Source organism: Antedon mediterranea, chromosome 2, assembly GCF_964355755.1.
Source record: "Antedon mediterranea chromosome 2, ecAntMedi1.1, whole genome shotgun sequence".
In the NCBI taxonomy this organism is placed as follows: Eukaryota; Metazoa; Echinodermata; class Crinoidea; order Comatulida; family Antedonidae; genus Antedon; species Antedon mediterranea.
In genome coordinates, this window is record NC_092671.1 from 23508349 (window position 1) to 23534271 (window position 25923).

The window sequence follows — 25923 nt, forward strand, 5'->3', positions numbered from 1 at the left end:
AAAGTCGCCCCAACGCAAAGTCGCCCCATCGCAAAGTCGCCCCAACGCAAAGTCGCCCCATCGCAAAGTCGCCCCAACGCAAAGTCGCCCCATCGCAAAGAAGCCCACGGTTTTATTTCGGAAGTGCCGCCGCTAGTAGTAGTACGCTGTTTTAATCATATAGCGGTTGCGTTTGATATCGATTGCGTTGTTACTTTGGTCGCGCTAAATGTCGTATACATTATAATGTTTACCCTATTATATACATAATTTGTGTTTTAATTTTTATTTTACAGGTTATAATGGAGTGATGTGCTTTTTAAAAATCATTAAAAAATAGTCCCTTGTTTGAAAGTTCTAAAAAGATTTCGAAAAGATTATCCCTGATTTATAGTTTCGAAAATGTTAATTTAATATGATTTTAAAATTAGTTACCAGAGCCACAATTACGAATCTTTCTTCAACCTACGCGTGGATACCAGCTCATTTTTTAGGATAATATAATAAGTGTATAAATAGTAGGCCTTCGTATATTTACAGTAGTTAAAACAATAACAGCGTTGTAAGACAATAAATGTTATATAGGCTACTTATTGATCATTTTGCATTTATTGACAAGTTATGTGTCTATAGTTATTTAATTTTAATTATGACTTTTCAAAATGAAGAAATAAAAAAAAGGGGATTTCTTCGCCGATATGATCGTTTTGCACATGCAGGTATTTTAGTAAAATTAAAACGCTACATTTTGACCATGGAAAAACCATCGTACAGTATGATTATCGTGTGCGTGTTTTTTAAAAAGGGGAATCCCCGACGGGCAGCAGAAAGACGTAGCAGCTGTGAGAAGGAAACAGATACCAGAAAGAGCAGCTCCGATTGGTTTCAGAGAATGTTTCAGATTGCGAGTCGCTTTTTATTCAACAGCAGAATGATCATTTTACTGAAGAAATTCTTTTCAACCCTTTTGGTTATAGAACATTCTAATTATCATGCCTAATAAATATCCTCATATCGGGTGTTTATTTAATTTTAATAAACAAGACAGTGAAGAGGCACGGAATAATACGTACACGGACGTACGACGAATACACACATGCACGTCATCATTTACGACATAATATAGTGGCGATATGATGCAATTTTATAATGGATATAATGATGGGATTGCATTTCCAGGCTTATAATCAATGTTCATTGTAATACTATGTATATAATAGTAAACTGAATGTTTATAAATAAATTGTTTTACCTAATTTGTTGCATATAAAAAATAAAAGACACAGACGTAGCCTACGTTCCCTATAAAATATTTCACATTTAAATTTATGTACTGTTAAATGACATTATGCTGAATAATAGGCTTAGTATAATCTTAAACTATGTTTACAAATTGTCATTTTTAAGGCACACATCTTTCTCTCATCATAGACCTCAGTGTAAAATAAAAACAAAAATCAATTATTAATATAGGCCTAATAATAATAAATATTCATCGACCAAAGTAAAAATAATCTAGATCGTATAACATCATTTTATCGCGACCAAAATTAAACGCCACCGATTTCGAACGCGACTGATATCATCGTAAAACTCCGACGGGGTTTCCCCATCTTCAGATGGTGCGTTGTAGTGCGACAACGGCGGAGTAATTACGGGGGTTTCCCTCTGGTGAAAGCTAGCACGTTAGAGCGACCGCGGAGTGATTAGTTGGGGGCTTCCTCTCTGATGATTGGGGAGCGTGCCGATCGTGTGACGTACCTGAGACTACATGGAGGGGCTTCCCCTTTTATGCCTACACGTTCCGTGTTATTTTGTGTATCATTGCGACATTTTACGCACTTTTAAACTATTTTTTAACGTTTGGGGCGACTTTGCGATGGGGCGACTTTGTGTTGGGGCGACTTTGGGATGGGGCGACTTTGCGTTGGGGCGACTTTGCGATGGGGCGACTTTGCAATGGGGCGACTGTGTCAGGGCGACTTTGTTTTGGGGCGACTTTGCGATGGGGCGACTGTGTATGGGGCGACTTTGTATGGGGCGACTTTGCGATGGGGCGACTTGACTAGCATCCCAATATCCGTTTGTGGCTGCCTATACAGTATTATATTATTAAAATTCTAGGCCTATTATTATAATTACAATGACGTTCAGTACTACTATTAATATTTATTATTATATTTACAGTGAGTATAGTATTAGGCCTCTAATATGTATAAATCTGTCACTCGTGCAAAAAAGCTGCTCACGTTTTGTCTTGTGGTTGCTGTCACGCATCAGTGAGCATCGGTGGCTTACCGAAGAGTCGATTGAGTCCGAAACGAACCGATGGAGGAACTCTCGTACGGAAAAAAAAATCGCGTCCCGCTAACCCTCTGTTGACCGCTTGGCGAATGCACGAAATAAACAAAGTTTTTGAAGTAATAATTGAATATAAAATAACGTTTCAGTAATTGATTTTCATATAGTAGGCCCTAGGGTATATCAGCATTGCCAGTATCAATAAAATACGGATAGTTAAACACCTTTAAAAACTTGATAAATACCACAACAAGTGTGTATAAATTTGGTCTAGGCCTAGGGCCTAGGCCTAGCCTAGGCCTAGGAATCGTCCTCTCTGAATTCGAGAAAATGTCATAGCAACGACGACAACACAACAAAACGGGACAAACACGTACAACAACCAAGAATATAATCGAATACTCATTTCACACACAAATGACCTGGACAGCCTACAGTACAACTTTGATCTCTTTGTTTTGAAGGTAACTGTAAGTAGTACCAGGCCTACTACGTTCTCTAGGCAAAGCTTAGCTAGGCCTAGTAGGCTATGTTATGTATCGTTAAATAGGCCTATACCTAGGCCCTAATAAGGCCTAGCCTACTACCTACTAGGCCTAGCTAGTAGGAGGCTAGCCTAGGCTAGGCCTAACCGAACATTGGAAATTACTTAGGCCCTAGGCTACTGTAACATCATGTCCTAGTAGGCTAGGCTAGTAGAACTCAATTATAAACTATAATGGAACGGATTTACAAACGATACACTTCTTAATAATAATTAATAATAACTAGACATGTAACTCGTCACTTTGACGAGTTTGGTTATCCGCCGCGCAAGTGGTGCAACATTAACATTAAGGGGATAGGTTGAGGACAAAAGGAAGTGTTGACGTTGGCATTATGACCTGAACTGAAGAATATGATATGTTGTTATTGCTGAATTTTTTTGTTTAAATTCATATATAGTTTACACAGTATAATCTGTATCCATATCACATACAGTGTAGAATAGGTGAAATTACGGGACCCGCTATTTATTGCAATTTTTAACATGTTGACGGTTTTAAAATGAAACGCGAAGGTAGCAATTCCGAAAGGAAATTATCTCAGCAACAACGTATTAGCGTGTAAAAGAAATTTGAATACGTGAAATATTGATGCGCGCTCTTTTAAATGTAATGAATTATGACGCAAAAGATGAAAATACGACCTTTTTTATTTAACTGGCCATATGATAACGTCACAACATCCGATTGGCAACATTTTAACATAATTTCGTATCTACAATCCAATAGCTTCCAGAAAAAGTTTTAATCGTGATTATCACATTTTATTCTTACGAGCTATAACAGATTAAAATTTACTGTAAAGATGAAATTGATGCCACACGTGATTTAAATTTTTAGGCATGACGACGTCAAAAAAATTAAAATATTTTTAACTCATGCGAAAGATAGTTGATTGACCTAGACAATATCAAAATCGGGGTGAAAATGGAAAACGGATAAGTGGAGATGCGCTCTATTCAATGTGATGAGCTATGACGAAAGATACAAAAATCCTAAATTTTATATTCGCGTGGCCATACGATGACGTCACAATGTCCGGTTAGCCATATTAATACCTGATCCGACATCTACAACTCATCTACTTCCAGAATATGTCATCCACAAAAAGTTGACCGTCTAGTTTAGAAATTACGACTGTTTAAAAAAAGGCATATTTTAAACGAATTTTTTAACCTTTTCATAAAAAACGCGCGCAAATTGTCCAATTCGACGTGCTCGTATGACGTATCTTTAAGTCGAAATTGTTTAAAATTTGGTAAAATTACTAGAAAAGGCTGGAAAAACATAAATCACGCGAAAAAAATACGTTTTCAATGCTACGTGCGCACCGCACACGTAAAAATGTGCGCACGCGTGGGAATTTTTGACATGCTTAAAACGACATGAAACACGTAGAAAGTTGATTATAAATTAATTTTGCGCATTTTGAAATTTTAAATGCGCGTGCGCGCGTAACTTTGTGTAAAACACGCAATTTTTTTTCAACAGAAAGTTAGCGCATGATATAAATTAAACTTTTGCAAAGTTTCACTTTAAAATGTTATTTGGTTTTCGACATATGTTAAATACGAGAAAATCGTTAAATCGCGCGTACGTCACGTTGCGCAATTGTAAACATCATGAAAAGCTTCGCTTGACGACGTTACATAAATGTCAAAATGTTAACATAGTTCACAAAATGTTATGTTTGCAAGTTTTAGAGAAAAGCGTGCCACAAAAATCATACAGAAAGAAAGAGGAGAAACTAGACATGAAACTCGTCACTTTGACGAGTTAGTTATCCGCACGACAAACGCCACGAGCACGTCATACGTTGGAATATTGCACACAGAAAAAGATTATGGCATTATGACCTGGACTGAACAATATGATTATGTTGTTATTGCTGAATTCTGTTATTTTGTGTCATATAGTATACACAGTATAATCTGTATACATATCACAATCACATACAGTGTAGAATAGGGGAAAATACGGGACCCGCTATTTATTCCAATTTTTAACATGCTGACGGTTTCAAAATGAAACGCGAAGGTAGCAATTTCGAAAGGAAATTATCTCAGCAACAACATATTAGCGTGTACAAGAAATTTGAATACGTGAAATATTGATGCGCGCTCTTTTAAATGTAATGAATTATAACGCAAAAGATGAAAATACGACTTTTTTTATATAACTGGCCATATGATGACGTCACAACATCCGATTAGCAAAATGTTCACATGATTTCGTATCTACAATTCAATAGCTTCCAGAAAACGTTTTAATCATGATTATCACATTTCATTCTTACGAGCTATAACAGATTAAATTTTACTGTAAATATGAAATTTATGCCACACGTAATTTAAATTTTTAGGCATGATGACGTCATAAAAATAAAAATATTTTTAACTCGTGCGAAAGATAGTTGATCGACCTAGACAATATCAAAATCGGGGTGAAAATGGAAAACGGATAAGTGTAGATGCGCTCTATTAAATGTGATGAGCTATGAAGAAAGATACAAAAATCCTAAATTTTATATTCGCGTGGCCTTACGATGACATCACAATGTCCTGTTAGCCATATTAATGCATGATCCGATATCTACAACTCATCAACTTCCAGAATATGTAATAAAAATAACTTTCATTGTTTAGTATAGAAATTACGACTGTTTAAAAAAAGGCTTAATTTTGACGAATTTTTTATTTTTTTCATCAAAAACCCGTGCAAATTGTTCAATTCTACGTGCTCGTATAACGTCATTTTAAGTCAAAATTGTTTAAAAGTTTGTAAAATTACTAGAAAAGGCTGGAAAAACATAAATCACTCGAAAAAAGAATGTTTTTAACGCTACGTGCGCACCGCGCGCGTAAAAAATTGCGGGCGCGTGGGAATTTTTGACATGCTCAAAATGACATAAAACGCGTAGAAAGTCGATTAGAAATTGTTATTTCGCATTTTCAAATTTTAAATGCGCGTGCGCGCGTAAATTTGTGTAAAACTCGCAATTTTTTTTCCACAGAAAGTTAGCGCACGATATAAATTAAACTTCTGCAAAGTTTCAATTCAAAATGTTATTTGGTTTTTGACCTATGTTAAATACGCGAAATTCATAAAATCGCGCGTAAGTCACGTTGCGCAACTCTGACGTCATTCAAAAATAGGAGGTGCACAACTTCACATAAATGCCCACATGTTGTCAAAGTTATGAAATGTTACGTTTACACATGTTAGAGAAACGCTCTACACAAAAATGGAAGGAAAGAAATAAGAACTAGACATGTAACTCGTCACTTTGACGAGTTTGGTTATCCGCCGCGCAAGTGGTGCAACATTAACATTAAGGGGATAGGTTGAGGACAAAAGGAAGTGTTCACGTTGGCATTATGACCTGAACTGAAGAATATGATATGTTGTTATTGCTGAATTTTATTATTTAAATTCATATATAGTATACACAGTATAATCTGTATCCATATCACATACAGTGTAGAATAGGTGAAATTACGGGACCCGCTATTTATTGCAATTTTTAACATGTTGACGGTTTTAAAATGAAACGCGAAGGTAGCAATTCCGAAAGGAAATTATCTCAGCAACAACGTATTAGCGTGTAGAAGAAATTTGAATACGTGAAATATTGATGCGCGCTCTTTTAAATGTATTGAATTATGACGCAAAAGATGAAAATACGACCTTTTTTATATAACTGGCCATATGATGACGTCACAACATCCGATTGGCAACATTTTTACATAATTTCGTATCTACAATCCAATAGCTTCCAGAAAAAGTTTTAATCGTGATTATCACATTTTATTCTTATGAGATATAACAGATTAAAATTTACTGTAAAGATGAAATTAATGCCACACGTGATTTAAATTTTTAGGCATGATGACGTCAAAAAAATTAAAATATTTTTAACTCCTGCGAAAGATACTTGATTGACCTAGACAATATCAAAATCGGGGTGAAAATGGAAAACGGATAAGTGGAGATGCGCTCTATTCAATGTGATGAGCTATGACGAAAGGTACAAAAATCCTAAATTTTATATTCGCGTGGCCATACGATGACGTCACAATGTCCGGTTAGCCATATTAATACCTGATCCGATATCTACAACTCATCTACTTCCAGAATATGCCATCCACAAAAAGTTGACCGTCTAGTTTAGAAATTACGACTGTTTAAAAAAAGGCATATTTTAAACAAATTTTTTAACGTTTTCATAAAAAACGCGCGCAAATTGTCCAATTCGACGTGCTCGTATGACGTATCTTTAAGTCGAAATTGTTTAAAATTTGGTAAAATTACTAGAAAAGGCTGGAAAAATATAAATCACGCGAAAAAAATACGTTTTCAATGCTACGTGCGCACCGCACACGTAAAAATGTGCGCACGCGTGGGAATTTTTGACATGCTTAAAACGACATGAATCGCGTAGAAAGTTGATTATAAATTAATTTTGCGCATTTTGAAATTTCAAATGCGCCTGCGCGCGTAACTTTGTGTAAAACACGCAATTTTTTTTGAACAGAAAGTTAGCGCATGATATAAATTAAACTTTTGCAAAGTTTCAAGTTGAAATGTTATTTGGTTGTCGAGCTATGTTAAATACGACAAAATCGTTAAATCGCGCGTAAGTCACGTTGCGCAATTGTAAACATCATGAAAAGCTTCGCTGCACATCTTCATGTGCATGACGATATGTTGAGAAAGTTACAAAATGTTATGTTTGCAAGTTTTAGAGAAAAGCGATCCACAAAAATCATACAGAAAGAAAGAAGAGAAACTAGACATGTAACTCGTCACTTTGACGAGTTAGTTATCCGCACGACAAACGCCACGTGCACGTCATACGTTAGAATATTGCACACAGAAAAAAATTATGGCATTATGACCTGATCTGAAGAATATGATATGTTGTTAGTGCTGAATTCTGTCAATTTTGTGTCATATAGTATATACATGCAAACAGTATAATCTGTATACATGTTACATACAGTGTAGAATAGGTGAAATTACGGGACCCGCCATTTATTCAAATTTGTAACATGGCGACGGTATCAAGATGAAACACTAAGATATAGCAATTTCGGAAGCAAATTATCTCAGCAACAACATATTAACGTGTAGAAGAAATTTGAATACGTTTAATATTGATGCGCGCTCTTTTAAATATAATGAACTATGATGCAAAAGATGAAAATACGACTTTTTTTATTTAACTTGCAATATGATGACGTCACAGCATCTGATTGGCAAAATGTTCACATGATTTAATATCTACAATCCAAGAGCTTCCAGAAAATGTTTTAATCATGATTATCACATTTTATTTTGACGGGCTATTACAGATTAAAATTTACTGTAAAGATGAAATTAATGACCCACGTAATTAAAATTTTTAGGCATGATGACGTCATAAAAATTAAAATATTTTTATCTCATGCGAAAGATAGTTGATTGACCTAGACAATATTAAAATCTCGGAGAAAAAGAAATACATATAAGCGTGATGCGCTCCATTGAATGTGATGAGCAATAACGAAAGACAAAAAAATCCTATATTTTACATTCGTGTGGCCATATGATGACGTCACAACATCCGTGAGGTAAAAATTCTGCATGAATTCATATCTACAACATATCTGCTTACATATTAAGTTAAAAAAATTAGGGGTAATCGTTGATCCTGAGAAGCTATAAAACATTCAAAATAGGCATAATTTTGACAACATTTTGTAACTTTTTCAACTAAAACGCGCGCAAATGGGCTAAATCAACGTGTTCGTATGACGTAATTTTAATTTGAAATGATGTCAATCTTTTTGAAAATGACTAGGAAAGGCTGGAAAATCACAATTCAAGAGAAAAAAACATGATTTTCATGCTCTATGCGCACCGTGCGCGTAATATTTTTCGCGCGCGCGGTAATTTTGTACATGCTTAAAATGACATGAAACGCGTAGAAAGTTGATTAGAAATTATTTTTGCGCATTTTGAAATTTTAAATGCGCGTGCGCGCGTAACTTTGTGTAAAACACGCAATTTTTTTCCAACAGAAAGTTAGCGCATGATATAAATTAAACTTTCACAAAGTGTCAATTAAAAATCACTTTTAGTTTTTAATCTATGATCAATCATAAAAAATCATAAAATCGCGCGTAAGTCACGTTGCGCAACTCTGACGTAATTCAAAAATAGGAGGTGCACAACTTCACGTAAATGCCCACAGGTTGTCAAAGTTATAAAATGTTATGTTTACACATTTTAGAGAAACGCTCTACACAAAAATAGCGAGAAAGAAAGAAGAACTAGACATGTAACTCGTCACTTTGACGAGTTTGGTTATCCGCCGCGCAAGTGGTGCAACATTAACAATAAGGGGATAGGTTGAGGACAAAAGGAAGTGTTCACGTTGGCATTATGACCTGAACTGAAGAATATGATATGTTGTTATTGCTGAATTTTATTATATTATTTAAATTCATATATAGTATACACAGTCTAATCTGTATCCATATCACATACAGTGACATACAGTGTAGAATAGGTGAAATTACGGGACCCGCTATTTATTGCAATTTTTAACATGTTGACGGTTTTAAAATGAAACGCGAAGGTAGCAATTCCGAAAGGAAATTATCTCAGCAACAACGTATTAGCGTGTAGAAGAAATTTGAATACGTGAAATATTGATGCGCGCTCTTTTAAATGTTATGAATTATGACGCAAAAGATGAAAATACGACCTTTTTTATTTAACTGGCCATATGATGACGTCACAACATCCGATTGGCAACATTTTTACATAATTTCGTATCTACAATCGAATAGCTTCCAGAAAAAGTTTTAATCGTGATTATCACATTTTATTCTTACGAGCTATAACAGATTAAAATTTACTGTAAAGATGAAATTGATGCCACACGTGATTTAAATTTTTAGGCATGATGACGTCAAAAAAATTAAAATATTTTTATCTCATGCGAAAGATAGTTGATTGACCTAGACAATATCAAAATCGGGGTGAAAATGGAAAACGAATAAGTGGAGATGCGCTCTATTCAATGTGATGAGCTATGACGAAAGATACAAAAATCCTAAATTTTATATTCGCGTGGCCATACGATGACGTCACAATGTCCGGTTAGCCATATTAATACCTGATCCGATATCTACAACTCATCTACTTCCAGAATATGTCATCCACAAAAATTTGACCGTCTAGTTTAGAAATTACGACTGTTTAAAAAAAGGCATATTTTAAACGAATTTTTTAACCTTTTCATAAAAAACGTGCGCAAATTGTCCAATTCGACGTGCTCGTATGACGTATCTTTAAGTCGAAATTGTTAAAAATTTGGTAAAATTACTAGAAAAGGCTGGAAAAACATAAATCACGCGAAAAAAATACGTTTTCAATGCTACGTGCGCACCGCACACGTAGAAATGTGCGCACGCGTGGGAATTTTTGACATGCTTAAAACGACATGAAACGCGTAGAAAGTTGATTATAAATAAATTTTGCGCATTTTGAAATTTTAAATGTGCGTGCGCGCGTCACTTTGTGTAAAACACGCAATTTTTTTTCAACAGAAAGTTAGCGCATGATATAAATTAAACTTTTGCAAAGTTTCACTTTAAAATGTTATTTGGTTTTCGACATATGTTAAATACGAGAAAATCGTTAAATCGCGCGTACGTCATGTTGCGCAATTGTAAACATCATGAAAAGCTTCGCTTGACGACGTTACGTAAATGTCAATATGTTAAGATAGTTACCGAAATGTTATGTTTGCGAGTTTTAGAGAAAAGCGTTACACAAAAATCATACAGAAAGAAAGAAGAAGAACTAGACATGTAACTCGTCACTTTGACGAGTTTGGTTATCCGCCGCGCAAGTGGTGCAACATTAACATTAAGGGGATAGGTTGAGGACAAAAGGAAGTGTTCACGTTGGCATTATGACCTGAACTGAAGAATATGATATGTTGTTATTGCTGAATTTTATTATTTAAATTCATATATAGTATATACACAGTATAATCTGTATCCATATCACATACAGTGTAGAATAGGTGAAATTACGGGACCCGCTATTTATTGCAATTTTTAACATGTTGACGGTTTTAAAATGAAACGCGAAGGTAGCAATTCCGAAAGGAAATTATCTCAGCAACAACGTATTAGCGTGTAGAAGAAATTTGAATACGTGAAATATTGATGCGCGCTCTTTTAAATGTAATGAATTATGACGCAAAAGATGAAAATACGACCTTTTTTATTTAACTGGCCATATGATGACGTCACAACATCCGATTGGCAACATTTTTACATAATTTCGTATCTACAATCCAATAGCTTCCAGAAAAAATTTTAATCGTGATTATCACATTTTATTCTTACGAGCTATAACAGATTAAAATTTACTGTAAAGATGAAATTAATGCCACACGTGATTTAAATTTTTAGGCATGATGACGTCAAAAAAATTAAAATATTTTTAACTCATGCGAAAGATACTTGATTGACCTAGACAAAATAAAAATCGGGGTGAAAATGGAAAACGGATAAGTGGAGATGCGCTCTATTCAATGTGATGAGCTATGACGAAAGATACAAAAATCCTAAATTTTATATTCGCATGGCCATACGATGACGTCATAATGTCCGGTTAGCCATATTAATACCTGATCCGATATCTACAACTCATCTACTTCCAGAATATGCCATCCATAAAAAGTTGACCGTCTAGTTTAGAAATTACGACTGTTTAAAAAAAGGCATATTTTAAACGAATTTTTTAACCTTTTCATAAAAAACGCGCGCAAATTGTCCAATTCGACGTGCTCGTATGACGTATCTTTAAGTCGAAATTGATTAAAATTTGGTAAAATTACTAGAAAAGGCTGGAAAAATATAAATCACGCGAAAAAAGTACGTTTTCAATACTACGTGCGCACCGCACACGTAAAAATGTGCGCACGCGTGGGAATTTTTGACATGCTTAAAACGACATGAAACGCGTAGAAAGTTGATTAGAAATTAATTTTGCGCATTTTGAAATTTTAAATGCGCGTGCGCGCGTAACTTTGTGTAAAACACGCAAGTTTTTTCCAACAGAAAGTTAGCGCATGATATAAATTAAACTTTTGCAAAGTTTCAAGTTGAAATGTTATTTGGTTGTCGAGCTATGTTAAATACGACAAAATCGTTAAATCGCGCGTAAGTCACGTTGCGCAATTGTAAACGTCAGGAAAAGCTTCGCTTGACGACGTTACGTAAATGTCAATATGTTAAGATAGTTACCGAAATGTTATGTTTGCGAGTTTTAGAGAAAAGCGTTACACAAAAATCATACAGAATGATTTCGTACAATCACAAGAGGTTATCCTGCAACTTCGTTGCGGATAACCAATAAAAAGTTGATGATGATGATGATGATGATTTCGTACAATCACAAGAGGTTATCCTGCAACTTCGTTGCGGATAACCTATAATACAGAAAAAAATATTGATCCCATACAATAACAAGGAGTTATCCGCCAAGTGCGGATAACTAACTAGACATGAAACTCGTCACATTGACGAGTTAGTTATCCGCACCACGACAAACGCCACGTGCACGTCATACGTTGGAATATTGCACACAGATAAAGATTATGGCATTATGACAAGAACTGAAGAATATGATATGCTGTTAGTGCTTAATTCTGTCAATTTTGTGTCATATAGTATATACATGCAAACAGTATAATCTGTATACATATTACATACAGTGTAGAATAGGTGAAATTACGGGACCCGCCATTTATTCCATTTTTAACATGGCAATGGTATCAAAATTAAACACTTAGATAGCAATTTGAGAAGGAAATTATCTCAGGAACAACATATTAACGTGTAGAAGAAATTTGAATACGTAAAATATAGATGCGCACCCTTTTAAATGTGATGAACTATTACGCAAAATATGAAAATACGTCTTTTTTTATTCAACTGGCCATATGATGACGTCACAACATCCGATTGGCAAAATGTTTACATGAATTCGTATCTACAATCCAATAGCTTCCAGAAAACGTTTTAATCGTGATTATCACATTTTATTCTGATGAGCTATAACAGATTAAAATTTACTGTAAAGATAAATATAAGTGACCCACGTTATTTACATTTTTATACATGACGACGTCATAAAAATTAAAAAAATGTTTACTCTTGCGTAAGATAGTTGATTGACCTAGAAAATTTCAAAATCTGGGTTAAAATGGAATACGGATAAGTGGAGAGGCGCTCTATTAAATGAGATGCGCTATGACGAAAGATACAAAAATCCTATATTTTATATTCGCGTGGCCATACGATGACGTCACAATGTCCGGTTTGCCATATCAATGCATAATTACTTATCTACAACTTATCATCTTCCTGGATATGTAATTTAAACAAAGTTCACCTCGTAGTTTAGAATCTATGATTGTTTAAAAAAAGGTATAATTTTGACAAATTTTTGAACTTTTTCCTCAAAAACGCACATAAATTATTCAATTCGACGTGCCCGTATGACGTAATTTGAAGTCGAAATTGTTTCAAAGTTGGTAAAATTACTATAAAAGGCTTGAAAACATAAATCACGAGAGAAAAATTGTTTTCAACGCTACGTTCGCACCGCGCGCGTAAAAAAAAGCGCGCGCGTGGGAATTTTTTACATGCTTAAAATGACATGAAACGCGTAGAAAGTTGATTAGAAATTGATTTTTCGCAATTTGAAATTTTAAACGGGCGTGCGCGCGTAACTTCGTGTGAAACATGCCATTTTTTCCCCATAGTCAGTTAGCGCAAGATATAACTTAAACTTTTTTTCAGTTTCAATTTAAATTGTTATATGGTTTTCGATCTATGTTAAATACGCGAAATTCGGAAAAACGCGCGTAATTCATGTTGCGCAACTCTGACGTCATTCAAAAATAGGAGGTGCACAATTTCACGTAAATACCCACATGTTGACAAAGTTATGAAATGTTATGTTTACACGTTTTTGAGTTACGCGAGACACAAAAATGACAGAAAGAAAGAAGAATACAGAAAAAAAACTAGACATGAAACTCGTCACTTTGACGAGTTAGTTATCCGCACGACAAACGCCACATGCACGTCATACATTGGACACATAAAAAGATTATGGCATATTGACATGAACTGAAGAGTATAATATGTTGTTAGTGCTAAATGCTGTATATTTTGTGTCATATACTATCTACAGTATACATAGTATAATCTGTATACATATTAATACAGTGTAGGATAGGCGAAATTACGGGTCCCGTCATTTATTCCAATTTTTAACATGGTGACGGTATGAAAATGAAACACTGATATAGCAATTTCGGAAAGAATTTATCTCAGCAACAACATATTAACGTGTAGAAGAAATTTTAATACGTAAAATATTAATGCGCGCTCTTTTAAATGTAATGAACTATGACGCAAAATATGAAAATACGACTTTTTTTATTTAACTGGCCATATGATGACGTCACAACATCCGATTTGCCAAATTTTTACATGATTTTGTATCTACAATCCAATAGCTTCCAGAAAACGTTTTAATCGTGATTATCACATTTTATTCTTACGAGCTATAACAGATTAAAATTTTCTGTAAAGATGAAATTAATGCCACATGTAATTTAGATTTTTAGGCATGATGACGTCATAATAATTAAAATATTTTTAACTCATGCGAAAGATAGTTGATTGACCTAGACAATATCAAAATCGGGGTGAAAATGGAAAATGGATAAGTGGAGATGCGCTCTATTAAATGTGATGAGCTATGACGAAAGATACAAAAATCCTCAATTTTATATTCGCGTGGCTATACGATGACGTTAAAATGTCCGGTTTGCCATATTAATACATGATCCGATATCTACAACTCATCAACTTCCGGAATATGTCATTCACAAAAAGTTGACCGTGTAGTTTAGAAATTACGACTGTTTAAAAAAAGGCATAATTTTGACAAATTTTTGTACTTTTTCATCAAAAACGTGCGCAAATTGTCCAATTCGACGTGCTCGTATGACGTAACTTTAAGTCGAAAGTGTTTAAAAGTTGGTGAAATTACTATAAAAGGCTGGAAAAACATAAATCACTTGAAAAAAATATGTTTTTAATGCTACGTGCGCACCGCACACGTAAAAATGTGCGCACGCGTGGGAATTTTTTACATGCTTAAAATGACATGAAACGCGTAGAAAGTTGATTAGAAATTAATTTTGCGCATTTTGAAATTTTAAATGCACGTGCACGCGTAACTTTTTGTAAAACATGCCATTTTTAGTGCACTAACAGTTTGCCCTTCATATGACTTAAATTTTCATAAAGGGTAAAAAAAAAATTACTCTTGGTTTTTAAGCTATGATCGATCATTAAAAATCATAAAATCGCGCGCAAGTCACGTTGCGCAACTCTGACGTCATTCAAAATAGGAGATGCACAACTTAACGTAAATGCCCACATGTTGTCAAAGTTATAAAATGTTATGTTTACACATTTTAGAGAAACGTGACTCACAAAAAAATGGGAAAGAAATAAGAAGAATACAGAAAAAAAAAAAAAAAATATTGATCCACTACAATCACAAGGAGTTATCCGCTACTAAGCGGATAACTAAAAAAAAAAAGATGATGAAACAGGACAGTTACAAGGAGTTATCCGCTCAATGCGGATAACTAATAAAAAGTTGATGATGTTGATGATGATTTCGTACAATCACAAGAGGTTATCCTGCAACTTCGTTGCGGATAACCAAAAAGTTGATGATGATGATGATGATGATGATGATTTCGTACAATCACAAGAGGTTATCCTGCAACTTCGTTGCGGATAACCAATAATGGCAATAAGGTTTATCGCAAATAGCGTGCGAGACGCATGATGGGAAGGGTTTGGGAGCAAACGTCACAACGCGTACGTACGTAATTTGTTGTTTGTACGTACGCGTTGTGACGTTTGCTCCCAAACCCTTCCCATCATGCATTGTAAAATGACATTCCTTGCGATTTTAAGCTAGGCCTATTTGCGATAAACCTTATTTGTAAAGCGCAAGCATCCGTCTAAAAAAGAAGCTCACTGCGCTACTGAACAAAGAGCATGAAAAAGTTACAAATCTTAAACTACTAGACTACAAACATTACAAATACGCTACAAGTTTTCTGGATAAGACATGGTGAATAAATGAGCCTTAAGCTAGACTTGAATGTATATAATGTAAGTAACTGTCTAGTTGGACGCCAAGATTTCTGGCTGAGCTGGAGATGTAATTATACGTCCATGGTTTAACCATGTAATGTATAATATATTTATTTTTATTTAAATTTATTTTTAATATGTCGAATGCAGTTTTAATTGTTTATTAGATTGCTGGGTGGCAATGCATGCATAATAAAGTGTAATAGCCCTCCGACGTACTTAACAAAAATGGAACGTCGCGGTTTTCTAGGCGCTGTAGCTACGAAGTGAACGCGAATGATTTTTACTGTATATTATATTCCCCGACGAAAAGTACTCGCGTTTCCGACAGGGGGGGGCTAGGCTCCCTGACGAGGGGGCTACAGCCCCCGTAGCCCCCCCGCTGGCGCCACCACTGCTGTATCCCCGATATAGTCTTGTGTTCAATATGGTAGAATAAATCGCGTTTTATTTTGGTTCCGATAAAAATCATCCAGTATTTGCGGTTATTGGTTCTGGTCAATATTTTGTTTATTTTACAGGTTGCAAGAAGTTTGTGAATGTGTGCTCTTTGAAAATCATTGTAAGAAATGTTGTTTCTGAAAAGAAATTAACAGTTAAAATAGTTTATAATTAGTAGTAGAGTATTTATTACCAATGATACGTTCTTTCTATGCCTATGCACCCACCTAACCTACTCTACTATGTACGCATGTCGGATCTACTGATAATGATAATATTGTGATAACCTTGCTTGGGATGCGTACGCGAGAATTGTTGTTTCATTTGGTTTGCTTAATATATTATTTTATTGCCGCTTAAATGTAGGTAAAAATATGTCAGATATTGTTGCACAATGGGATGTATCTCTAAGTGATGGCATTCATAATGTAATCTTTGAACATGGAACAACATCCGGCAAGAGAGTTATTCACCTGGATAGTAAGGTAGGTAATTGCCCAGTGTTAGTAGTAATATGTTTTTTGGAGTTACCGTAATACCTTAAATGTTATTCTTGAGTTACTTAATTAGTGTCACTGTCAGTCATATAGTGCAACTGGCATATACAGGTTTATTTTTATTTTTTCTCTCCTCTATATAAACAAAAAAAAAAACAAGTAAACGTCACAAATCACAAGACAGATCTCTTTATTTTCTGCATGCCATTACAAAGAGTTCTCTAAAACTCCCATTTTATACATAATTTAAAACATGGTATTTCTTTCCCTGGCGATAATAGTTTCTTTTTTTTATTAAAGTAATTTTAACAAAATATTGTAGGCTTGAGATTTAATTTCCACTTCTACTATTAAATACAGTATCATTTTCTTAATAATAATTATATTTAAAGTAAACAGTAAAATAAGAATTTTGAATGTGAATTATTTGTCGTATTCGATTGGGAACTAACGTAAAGATTCGTTGAGTACTTTTTGCATTCAAATTGTAAATTTGTGCTTAACAGAAAGTCATTCGAATAGAAAACGTTGACAACGAAAGCTTTTTCGTTAAGAACAATATCAACGCTTAAAATACTCCATTAAATAATTACTCAACGGACAAACTCCTCAATGGTCACGCTCGAGTACGACAATTGATTGATTATTGAAATAAAAGAAAGAAAGAAAGATCTATCTACATTACAACTTGTAGAGGTGTTCTATAATTCCACTCCATTTTAGTAACAATTTGAACATGGTAATTTATTTTCATGGCAATATTTTTTCTGCCTTATGATGAAATTCAAGTAATTTATTTAAAAAAAAAACCTAACCATTACAGGTTTTACCTTATCACAATCAAATAAAAATGGTTTCTCATTTCATTTGAGCTGTAAAGGGTTCTTTAATTCTTTCAGTTATTATTTGATAAATAGTCTTTAAAACATATACTTTTTACAATCATTTCTTTTATAAACCAGAGTATTGGAATTTCAGAAACCACTCTTAAAAAGTAATTTTTACAAGGTCTATCCATGAAATAAACAGAATTACTTTCCTATCTTCACTGAATAGGTCACATACCAATTCCATGCCACTCTCCATGAGAGGAACCCAGAGACAAGGGGTTACCATTCACCCTAATTATTATGATTATTCAAAATGCACTGTAAAATAACATTGACCTCAAAGTTCAAAGTATAATATCAACATTTAAAATTGTGGAACATTCTTCCATTTATTTTGTTCTCATGTTACAGTAAAAAATAATACAGATACTATTTAGTATTATTTTTGTACCTTTTGAGTCCATCAAACTTATTTAAACATGGATTTTATGTCAATCATTTTTGAGGCCTCCCCCTTTGAGATCCCTAATAATTACTTTTCTTTTAACAAAGCCATACTGCCCTTCCACAAAAAAGCATAGAAATTTAGTCCGGCAGCCAAGGGGTTTAACCTTGTAATGTTTCCTATAGTTTTTTTTTTTGATGGATTTTGATTCTCGATACCAGAATGAAGGTTTTTTTACTGGACGGCTGTCGACATTGAGCAATTTGCATAATTAGCATAAACAAAATGGCCGCTATTTTCTTAAAAACATGCTGACCTTTGACCTCTTGTCGCTATATTTTTGAAAAAAATTAAATAGATTTTTAAAAACATGTATCGTTTCGACGGTCATCAATCACCGATGGTTTGCACATTTTCATAGTGAAAATAGTACGTCGGAGCACATCGCCAGCTTGATCGAATTCCACCAAGCATGTACGTCGACATCCTTTGTGTACCATCAATCTGAATATGCCGTGTAGTGATTTTAATTGTCAAAAACATGATCGTCAGTCGATCGATGGCTCAGAGTTTCGATAAATCTTGCGTGTGTGACGTGGTGGTGGAAATACTCCAGCAAGTTTGCTTCATTAATATGCATGAGACTCTGTGACAACCCGTGACGTCATTTTACTTTAGCTGCATGCGAAAAAGTAGTCACCGCGATCGACCCGGCGCGCGTGTAAGAAAATAATACCGGCCTAGGCTAGGACAAGTTTATGCTTATATAAAAGCTGAAAAACATTGTCGCGTTGTAAAAATTTAGATTTAAAATACAGGCAAGTTGTTAGCTTGCTTTGGTACCCTAGGTAAGTATCAGCTGCATGTTACACATGTTGTAATTTGCGAGCTTTAGAGTGTTTGGTAAATGACATTATGAGATGTTTGTAAATCGTTTTAAACGACTTACAATGTGCTAGAACGCCAAAATTTCCTCCCAGCCTATGTTTGCTCGCTTCGCTCGCAAAGCTATGCCCCCCCCCCCCTAATTCAATATTCTAGATCCGCTCCTGCAAAGTTTTTGATTTTCCCCACAGACTCAAACTGCTTTGTTCTCCAGACATTAAGAATTTTGTTCAGCTGAATAACTTTCAGTTCAAAATTGTATTGTAATATGAGAAAAAGACTCACAATACTTTTGTTGGTTGATTAAATGGAGGCCATTCTAAATCAAAAGGTATTTTTTTAATTCTACCTGATCCTAACCACATACATCGTAAGTTTTAAGCCTTACTAAATTAATAGTCAAGTAATTAAATAGGGTGTACACTTTTTGTTCATTTTTCAAATAAAGTTGTATCACCTGCGTATTGAATAATTTTAAAGTGGAGCTCCACCCAGAATATTTCTATTTTTCTTACATTTCAACTGTTTTTTTCTGTTTTATGTGGGTTTGTCCCACTTTTATTTCATAAACTTTTAAACTATTGAAATACATTGCAGGTAATAATATATAATAAATATTTTATAGTGCTATACAATAAAAATAAAATTATTTTTTAACCTATTTTTTTTGTGTTAATTTATTCCCATACACATGAACTAACATTCTCTACTACTCTTTCAAGTAATAATCATTTCTTCTACACATTAACAAACATTGTTTATAATACATATTTTCTAATCATATTTACATTTTTTTTTAGACATTTGCTCTTTCTCTTAAATTTTGAGACATCATCACGATGATTCAATCATCTTTTTTTTTTTTGTTGCATTTTACATTAAAGACCCATTCTCTATAATTGTTGACGTTTTGTAAAAATAATGCATATACATTGCATTAATTGCATGTATAAAATTGAGTCGCCATTTTTCGACACTATAATTTACTATAAGGAAGAAAAGATATCAACGCGTTCACCGACGAAAAAAAAATTTGTCCATTGCCAAGTGTAATGTATTTAAAAAATACTATTTTCTGACTGATTTTTTTAGAAATGAGTTTTTGGAAAATATTGTGTAATAACTTTCAAGTAAACATACTTAAACATAATATAAGCTTCTTAATACTTCTTTTCTGCTGCTGTTTAAAAATATTTGGTCTATCCATGGATTAAAGAATAGAAGGATGCATCGACGGTGACATCAAACGATTTTACAACGCGCTTGCCTATACTAAAGCACTGCTGCCAATCAAACAAACACGCTCATTGAACTCCGTGTCTCTAACCGCGGCCCTCTGTAAAACGCTGCGAATCAACTGTTACATTTTTTTAGACCAAAACATAACCATGTAGAAATCGTATGCGCAGTCTGAATGTTCTATTGACATGTCTGCGTCGATGATTAATTGACAACAAAAATATATTGCTGAATAATTCTGTTTTAGTTTCATCACAATCGGACTACGAAAAGTTCACTTTCTTACGACTGGTAATTTTAAGTAGTTGGTAATATTAATAAAATATGCAATTTTTATATTTGAATTATCATTATTTGCCTGCTATCTTCTGTCATTAAAAATTGCGTTAATCTATAGAATATTAAATTATGCATTTGACCATGTATGTTAGCGTGGCCGGTGTTCACCCATACAACAATCATGTTTTTAATATATGACTAAGCAGTGGTTTCTTCATAAATCTCCTTAATTATCGATGTGATTATATTTAAATTGTAGTGCCTGGTGATTGGCTAGTGGTTATGTCATCCACATCACATCCAATCACCGGGTCTAATTGAATGAAAACAGCGATCCCTGATCCGGGACTGGCTGGCTATGTATAGTTGCGATTCGTTACCTAGCGGTCGTTTTGAAAAGTACACGCAGGGCAAACTTAATGACGAACAAACGAAGTACCTATTATTATTCACACAAGAAGTAAGACAACGGTGAGTATATAGATCATGATTACACGTTGTATCTACTACACTTAAGATTAGCCTAGGCCTACCTAGGCAGTATCAATGTCGGCAAATCAAATGGTTTACTAGTAAGCCTAGAAGGCCTAGCTAGGCCTAGTATCCTTGCTGATTTTGTAATTGTACATGTATCGCAAAAAGTTCATTTTTACAGTCAATATTTTTTCTGTAATACCATCAACAGACAAAGACGGAGTATAAGACCATCCACAGACAAAGAAGGGTATGTAGGACCATTCACAGACAAAGGAGGGATAGGACCATATTAACCGAGGAAGCATACAAAAAGAAGATGCAATCAAAATAGACCTACCACTTGGAAAACAATAAATTGTAGAATAACTGAGGCTTGATTGTTGAAATATAAATAAATAAAATGGCCTTCATTGTAAGGTCATTAATAATATATTAATTAAATATAAACTTGATCATCATACTATTCATTTGACATTCAAATAAAGTCTATCTTGAAAAGAAGCTCATAATACAGTATCACCTTTTCAAAGTTTTACGGTATGTTCCTCTGTCAAACTATTAAAACTTTTAGCCAATCAGAAGGTGCCATCATCATTGAACTAATGGTACCACGAAGCACAAGGTTTACCAATTTTATGTACTATATACAATTTAAGTCCATTAATCATTTAATATAATTACGCCTATCAGGTCAAAGTTCAAAATTAGGTGCGTTTAAGACCAACATAGTATATTCACATAATTAAAAATCAATAAATAAATGTCAAAGGTCATAAATTGTGTTTCCGGTCATTTTATGTGAAAATGTTTGATTACTACAAATATAAATGTCTCTATTCTGAACATAATGATACCAAAATCGATTGAAAATGACCACTAGTTACAGAGATATACAAATACAAGGTCAAAGGTCAAACTGAAAGAAACGTCATTTTTGGACGAAACTTTTCATTAGAGCAAATAGAAATATACAGTTTGTGAACAATTTGAGACCAGAATTAAGTCTCTAAATATGTATAGTTGCCAAGATATGAACAATTTTTGTTTTTATTGTGGCCATTTTGAAATCAAGATGGACACCATACCCCCTCCCCCCCCCGGGGGGGGGGTGCCAAGTGTCCAACGTCTATATACATTAAAGAAACTTTATGCCAAGTTTCATGCTTTGGTAATAAAATGCACAGCTCATGTCATTAAACTGCTCTAAACTTAATGTTAATTTGTGTAAAAAGATACCTATTTTGAATCTCTTGTACTGTACTTAGCTCTGCTCAGAATACACAGTGACCCCAAGTCAAGTCAATCAAACGAAAAAATAATTTATATTGAATTTTTCGTTTTATTTTGTCTAAGGCCTATGTGTAGACCTAACCTTACTATTAAATCCTGCCATTATGATATTAACTATTAGCACTTTTTGCATTCCATACTTTAATAAGGCCGATTTGACCTATTAGTATTTGGCAGAGTTGACGTGAGGCCGAGTTGGTTTGAGGCCGAGATGACGTAAGGTAGAGTTGACTTGGGCCGGACTTGACTTAGGGCCGAGTTGACTTTGGCCGACTTGACGTGGGGCCGAGTTGACTTTGGTTGAGACAGTTTAGGGCCGAGTTGACCTGCACCCATATCATGTACATATTAGACATACAAAATGGTATTATCATTTAGCCACCTGAATTTTTTTTAAATAGAATGTTTTCCCTTTTTTCATGACAATTGCATTCAACAGAGCGCATCTTACTTATCTGTGCCAGATTTTCTCTTCAATTTGTATGTTCTTTCTCAAACAATCATCTTTCTCACAGGTTACCACCATTTTCATTTGATGACATCACATCTAACAATTTGAATAATGTGGGTCATGTAATTTCACCAATATTTGAATATCATGCTCTTCTTAATTTAAAGATGACCTTGATGTTTATAACAAAGCTGCTGAAATGTAGATGAATTCATGTAAAAATTATGCCTAATAATAATAGTACCAGATGTTTTGACATAATCATATGGCCAACTAAATTTAAAAAGTAATTTTTTTTTTAATTTAAAAGAGAGCGCACCATGCTTCTAAATTTTCAATTTTTTTCCAAATATCCTTTTGCTGAAATTATTATCTTCTAAAATTGTCATCTTCATGTTTGATTTTGATAACGTCGTCATACCAAACAATTGTGGGTCCCGTAATTTCACCTATGCTATATTTAGACCAGTTACTGTATTGTTTGTATATCGAGACATAATAGGCACCACTCAGAACTATATGCATCAAGGCATAGGATGGCATACATCAACGTTTTGTGCTCATATTTTTAAAAATTAAATGTCATTGTCTATAAAATTATCTTTTATCACAATGATCACCTATAATTCATCAAAGTGACGAATTAAATTCTAGTTATTAATTGATTCAAGATAGTAATCATGTCTTGTCAAAGAAAATTTTTTTATTTTCGAATGCATAAAAGTAACACAAATAAACACAACCATTGCTATAAATTTAATTTAAAAATAAATAAATGATTCATATTTCATTAATCATTTTATAAAGATTTGTTGTACAAAAATTTATGTCTAATAGTGCTGGTGTGTTTTGCAGCTCAATATTTGAATTCTAAATATTAATGTAAATGTATCTGATTCTACAATGTTCCTGACAGGAAATCTTTCGAAAGAACTGGATGTTTAAATTGGTTGGACGGGAAGTTTTTTACATTGGAAAACACAAGGCTACTGTTACAATAGAGGCAACTAGTGGATTTGCATATGAGTATTCATTGGAAGTTGATGGGAAAAGCTTAAAAAAATTCACTGAACAAAGATCAAAAACAGCCAAATGTTGGACTCTTACATTAGATGGAATTGATACAAGAATAGTGTTTGGTGAGTTTTTTATTACGAGTAATTCTTTTAACAAAGATAATTTCTATTGTTTAATGGTGTTTTTCAGTATCTATATATTAAATCTGGTAAATTGGTCACGTAATTGTACGTATTTCCACCAAAACCGACGAATAAAACATTTTATATTTTGTACACTAATGTTGATAAGGCATCATGTCCAAATGTTTTCAAATGTACAAACTGCGTCAAACGGTCACTGATGATTGTTTGTCGCGTGTAACGATCGTAAAGGAGCTAATTAAATTATTCATTTGAATATATATATAGGGTATTGTACCGCCAACCGCCACCATAATTGTCTAGTCGATGTTTTATTATGCCTACTGCTGCTGCCGTAGATCAGATGGTGTAAACAATGTTTAGGCCCAGCTGCCTTTCACCTACTGTTTTATCTTTTTCACTTATGAGTTCACTACGTACAGCAAGTTTATTATTATCAACAATATTATTATTGAAATACTGTCAACTTACGTGATGTTAACATAATACAGTGTTCCTAGTAGCGCTAGATCGATTGATAGCCTGTGTATACGTGTGTGCACCAGTCCCATCATGTAGGGATGATGTTACCAGATTTTTGCTGATTGCTGGTCGGCATTTTTTCCTACAGCGCCATTGTTGGAGGCTGTGTGTGTACATAATATTTTTAGGTTAAATGCAATATTTATTTTGATGACTGTGTGTTGAGGTTTATATGTTACGTACTGTAGTCTACGAATATAATATAAATTTCAAAATATTTCAACTTTGTTTTAATAGTTAATGCAATCCGAGTATAATCCCACACCAATAATTTTCGCCAAATGTCATTCTTGGTCCTACAGTGTTATTCTGTAATTCAGGTTATTTTGTTCAAGTTTAATGCATTGCTAATTTACCACACAAAATAGTATAAAATGTAAAGTAGTAGTACTGGTAAAACATTATAATACTATAGTCCAGAAATTTTGAGCAAAACGTTGAATTGTATTATTTTGAAATAAATGCTAAATAAGTCAGTAAAACAACAATTTCCAAAATTCATTTTCATTTATCCACTATACTGTACAACACTGTTGCTTAATCCACACTCCAGAAAAGAAAATATGATCGAAATTTGCAGAAAGAAGCAATTAAACACTGTTATTTCAAAGTTCGGAACGTCCGTAATTAGGCCTACTACAGAAATTCGGCCCAATATTGCGGACGTTGGGAAATGAAGATAAATAGGGTACTACGGAAATGATGGGGAATCCCCGGAAAAATGCAATAATTACGGACAAATCAACGACATATATGACAGGGTTTTCCACGTACTGTATATTTTTGTGACGCACACAAGCAATCCAAACAGTCAGAACTTCATTCTGAGTATGTTCAGAAACATATCTAAAAAAAAATTGTGCACGGTTAATTTTACACTGCAGTCAGTCAATTTACATATAGACTCTCCAACCCTGGACTTCTATAACGTTAATGGTTAATATATAATAAAATGGGATCTAAATTTTAACTTAGTGGCAGAAAAAAACATTTATATGAAATTAAGGGTGTTGCCCGGGCAACTGGGGAAACACCCCTGCATCCGCCCCTGTTCGCATAGAACAAAAATATATATGTGTGTGGTGGCACTATATAATACCCCTTTCACACTAAAAGCAAAACTCTGGAGTTCAAAACAGCAGGGTTGAACAGCTGAATGTTCTATGTAGGGCGAACTGCGGGGACACATCTGTGTTTTGGTGTGAAAGGTACCAATATTAAACTCCTGAATTTTTAGGTCAAAAGGTCATCCTCACACGATCAATCATTGCTTTAGTTTTATTTCAAAATACTTTATATTTGTACAAAATATTTAGCGGG

General features: G+C 34.1%; 1 protein-coding gene across 6 annotated transcripts in view; it reads left to right on the forward strand.

The window, feature by feature from the left end:
• The first annotated feature begins 2517 nt into the window (after positions 1-2517).
• The window catches only part of LOC140040735 (fas apoptotic inhibitory molecule 1-like), a 39006-nt gene continuing 15600 nt past the window's right edge, over positions 2518-25923 (forward strand). The window contains exons 1-5 of one of the 6 annotated variants that reach the window (XM_072086889.1): positions 2518-2548; positions 2579-2750; positions 16609-16649; positions 16895-17013; positions 23838-24060. In XM_072086889.1, coding sequence (XP_071942990.1) covers positions 16903-17013; positions 23838-24060 — 334 coding nt within the window. In that variant the 5' untranslated portion in view covers positions 2518-2548; positions 2579-2750; positions 16609-16649; positions 16895-16902. Of the gene's footprint in view, positions 2549-2568; positions 2751-16608; positions 16650-16894; positions 17014-18805; positions 19517-23837; positions 24061-25923 lie in introns of those variants that run through there. The other 5 variants (XM_072086887.1, XM_072086885.1, XM_072086888.1 and 2 more) reach the window with 5 other exon arrangements.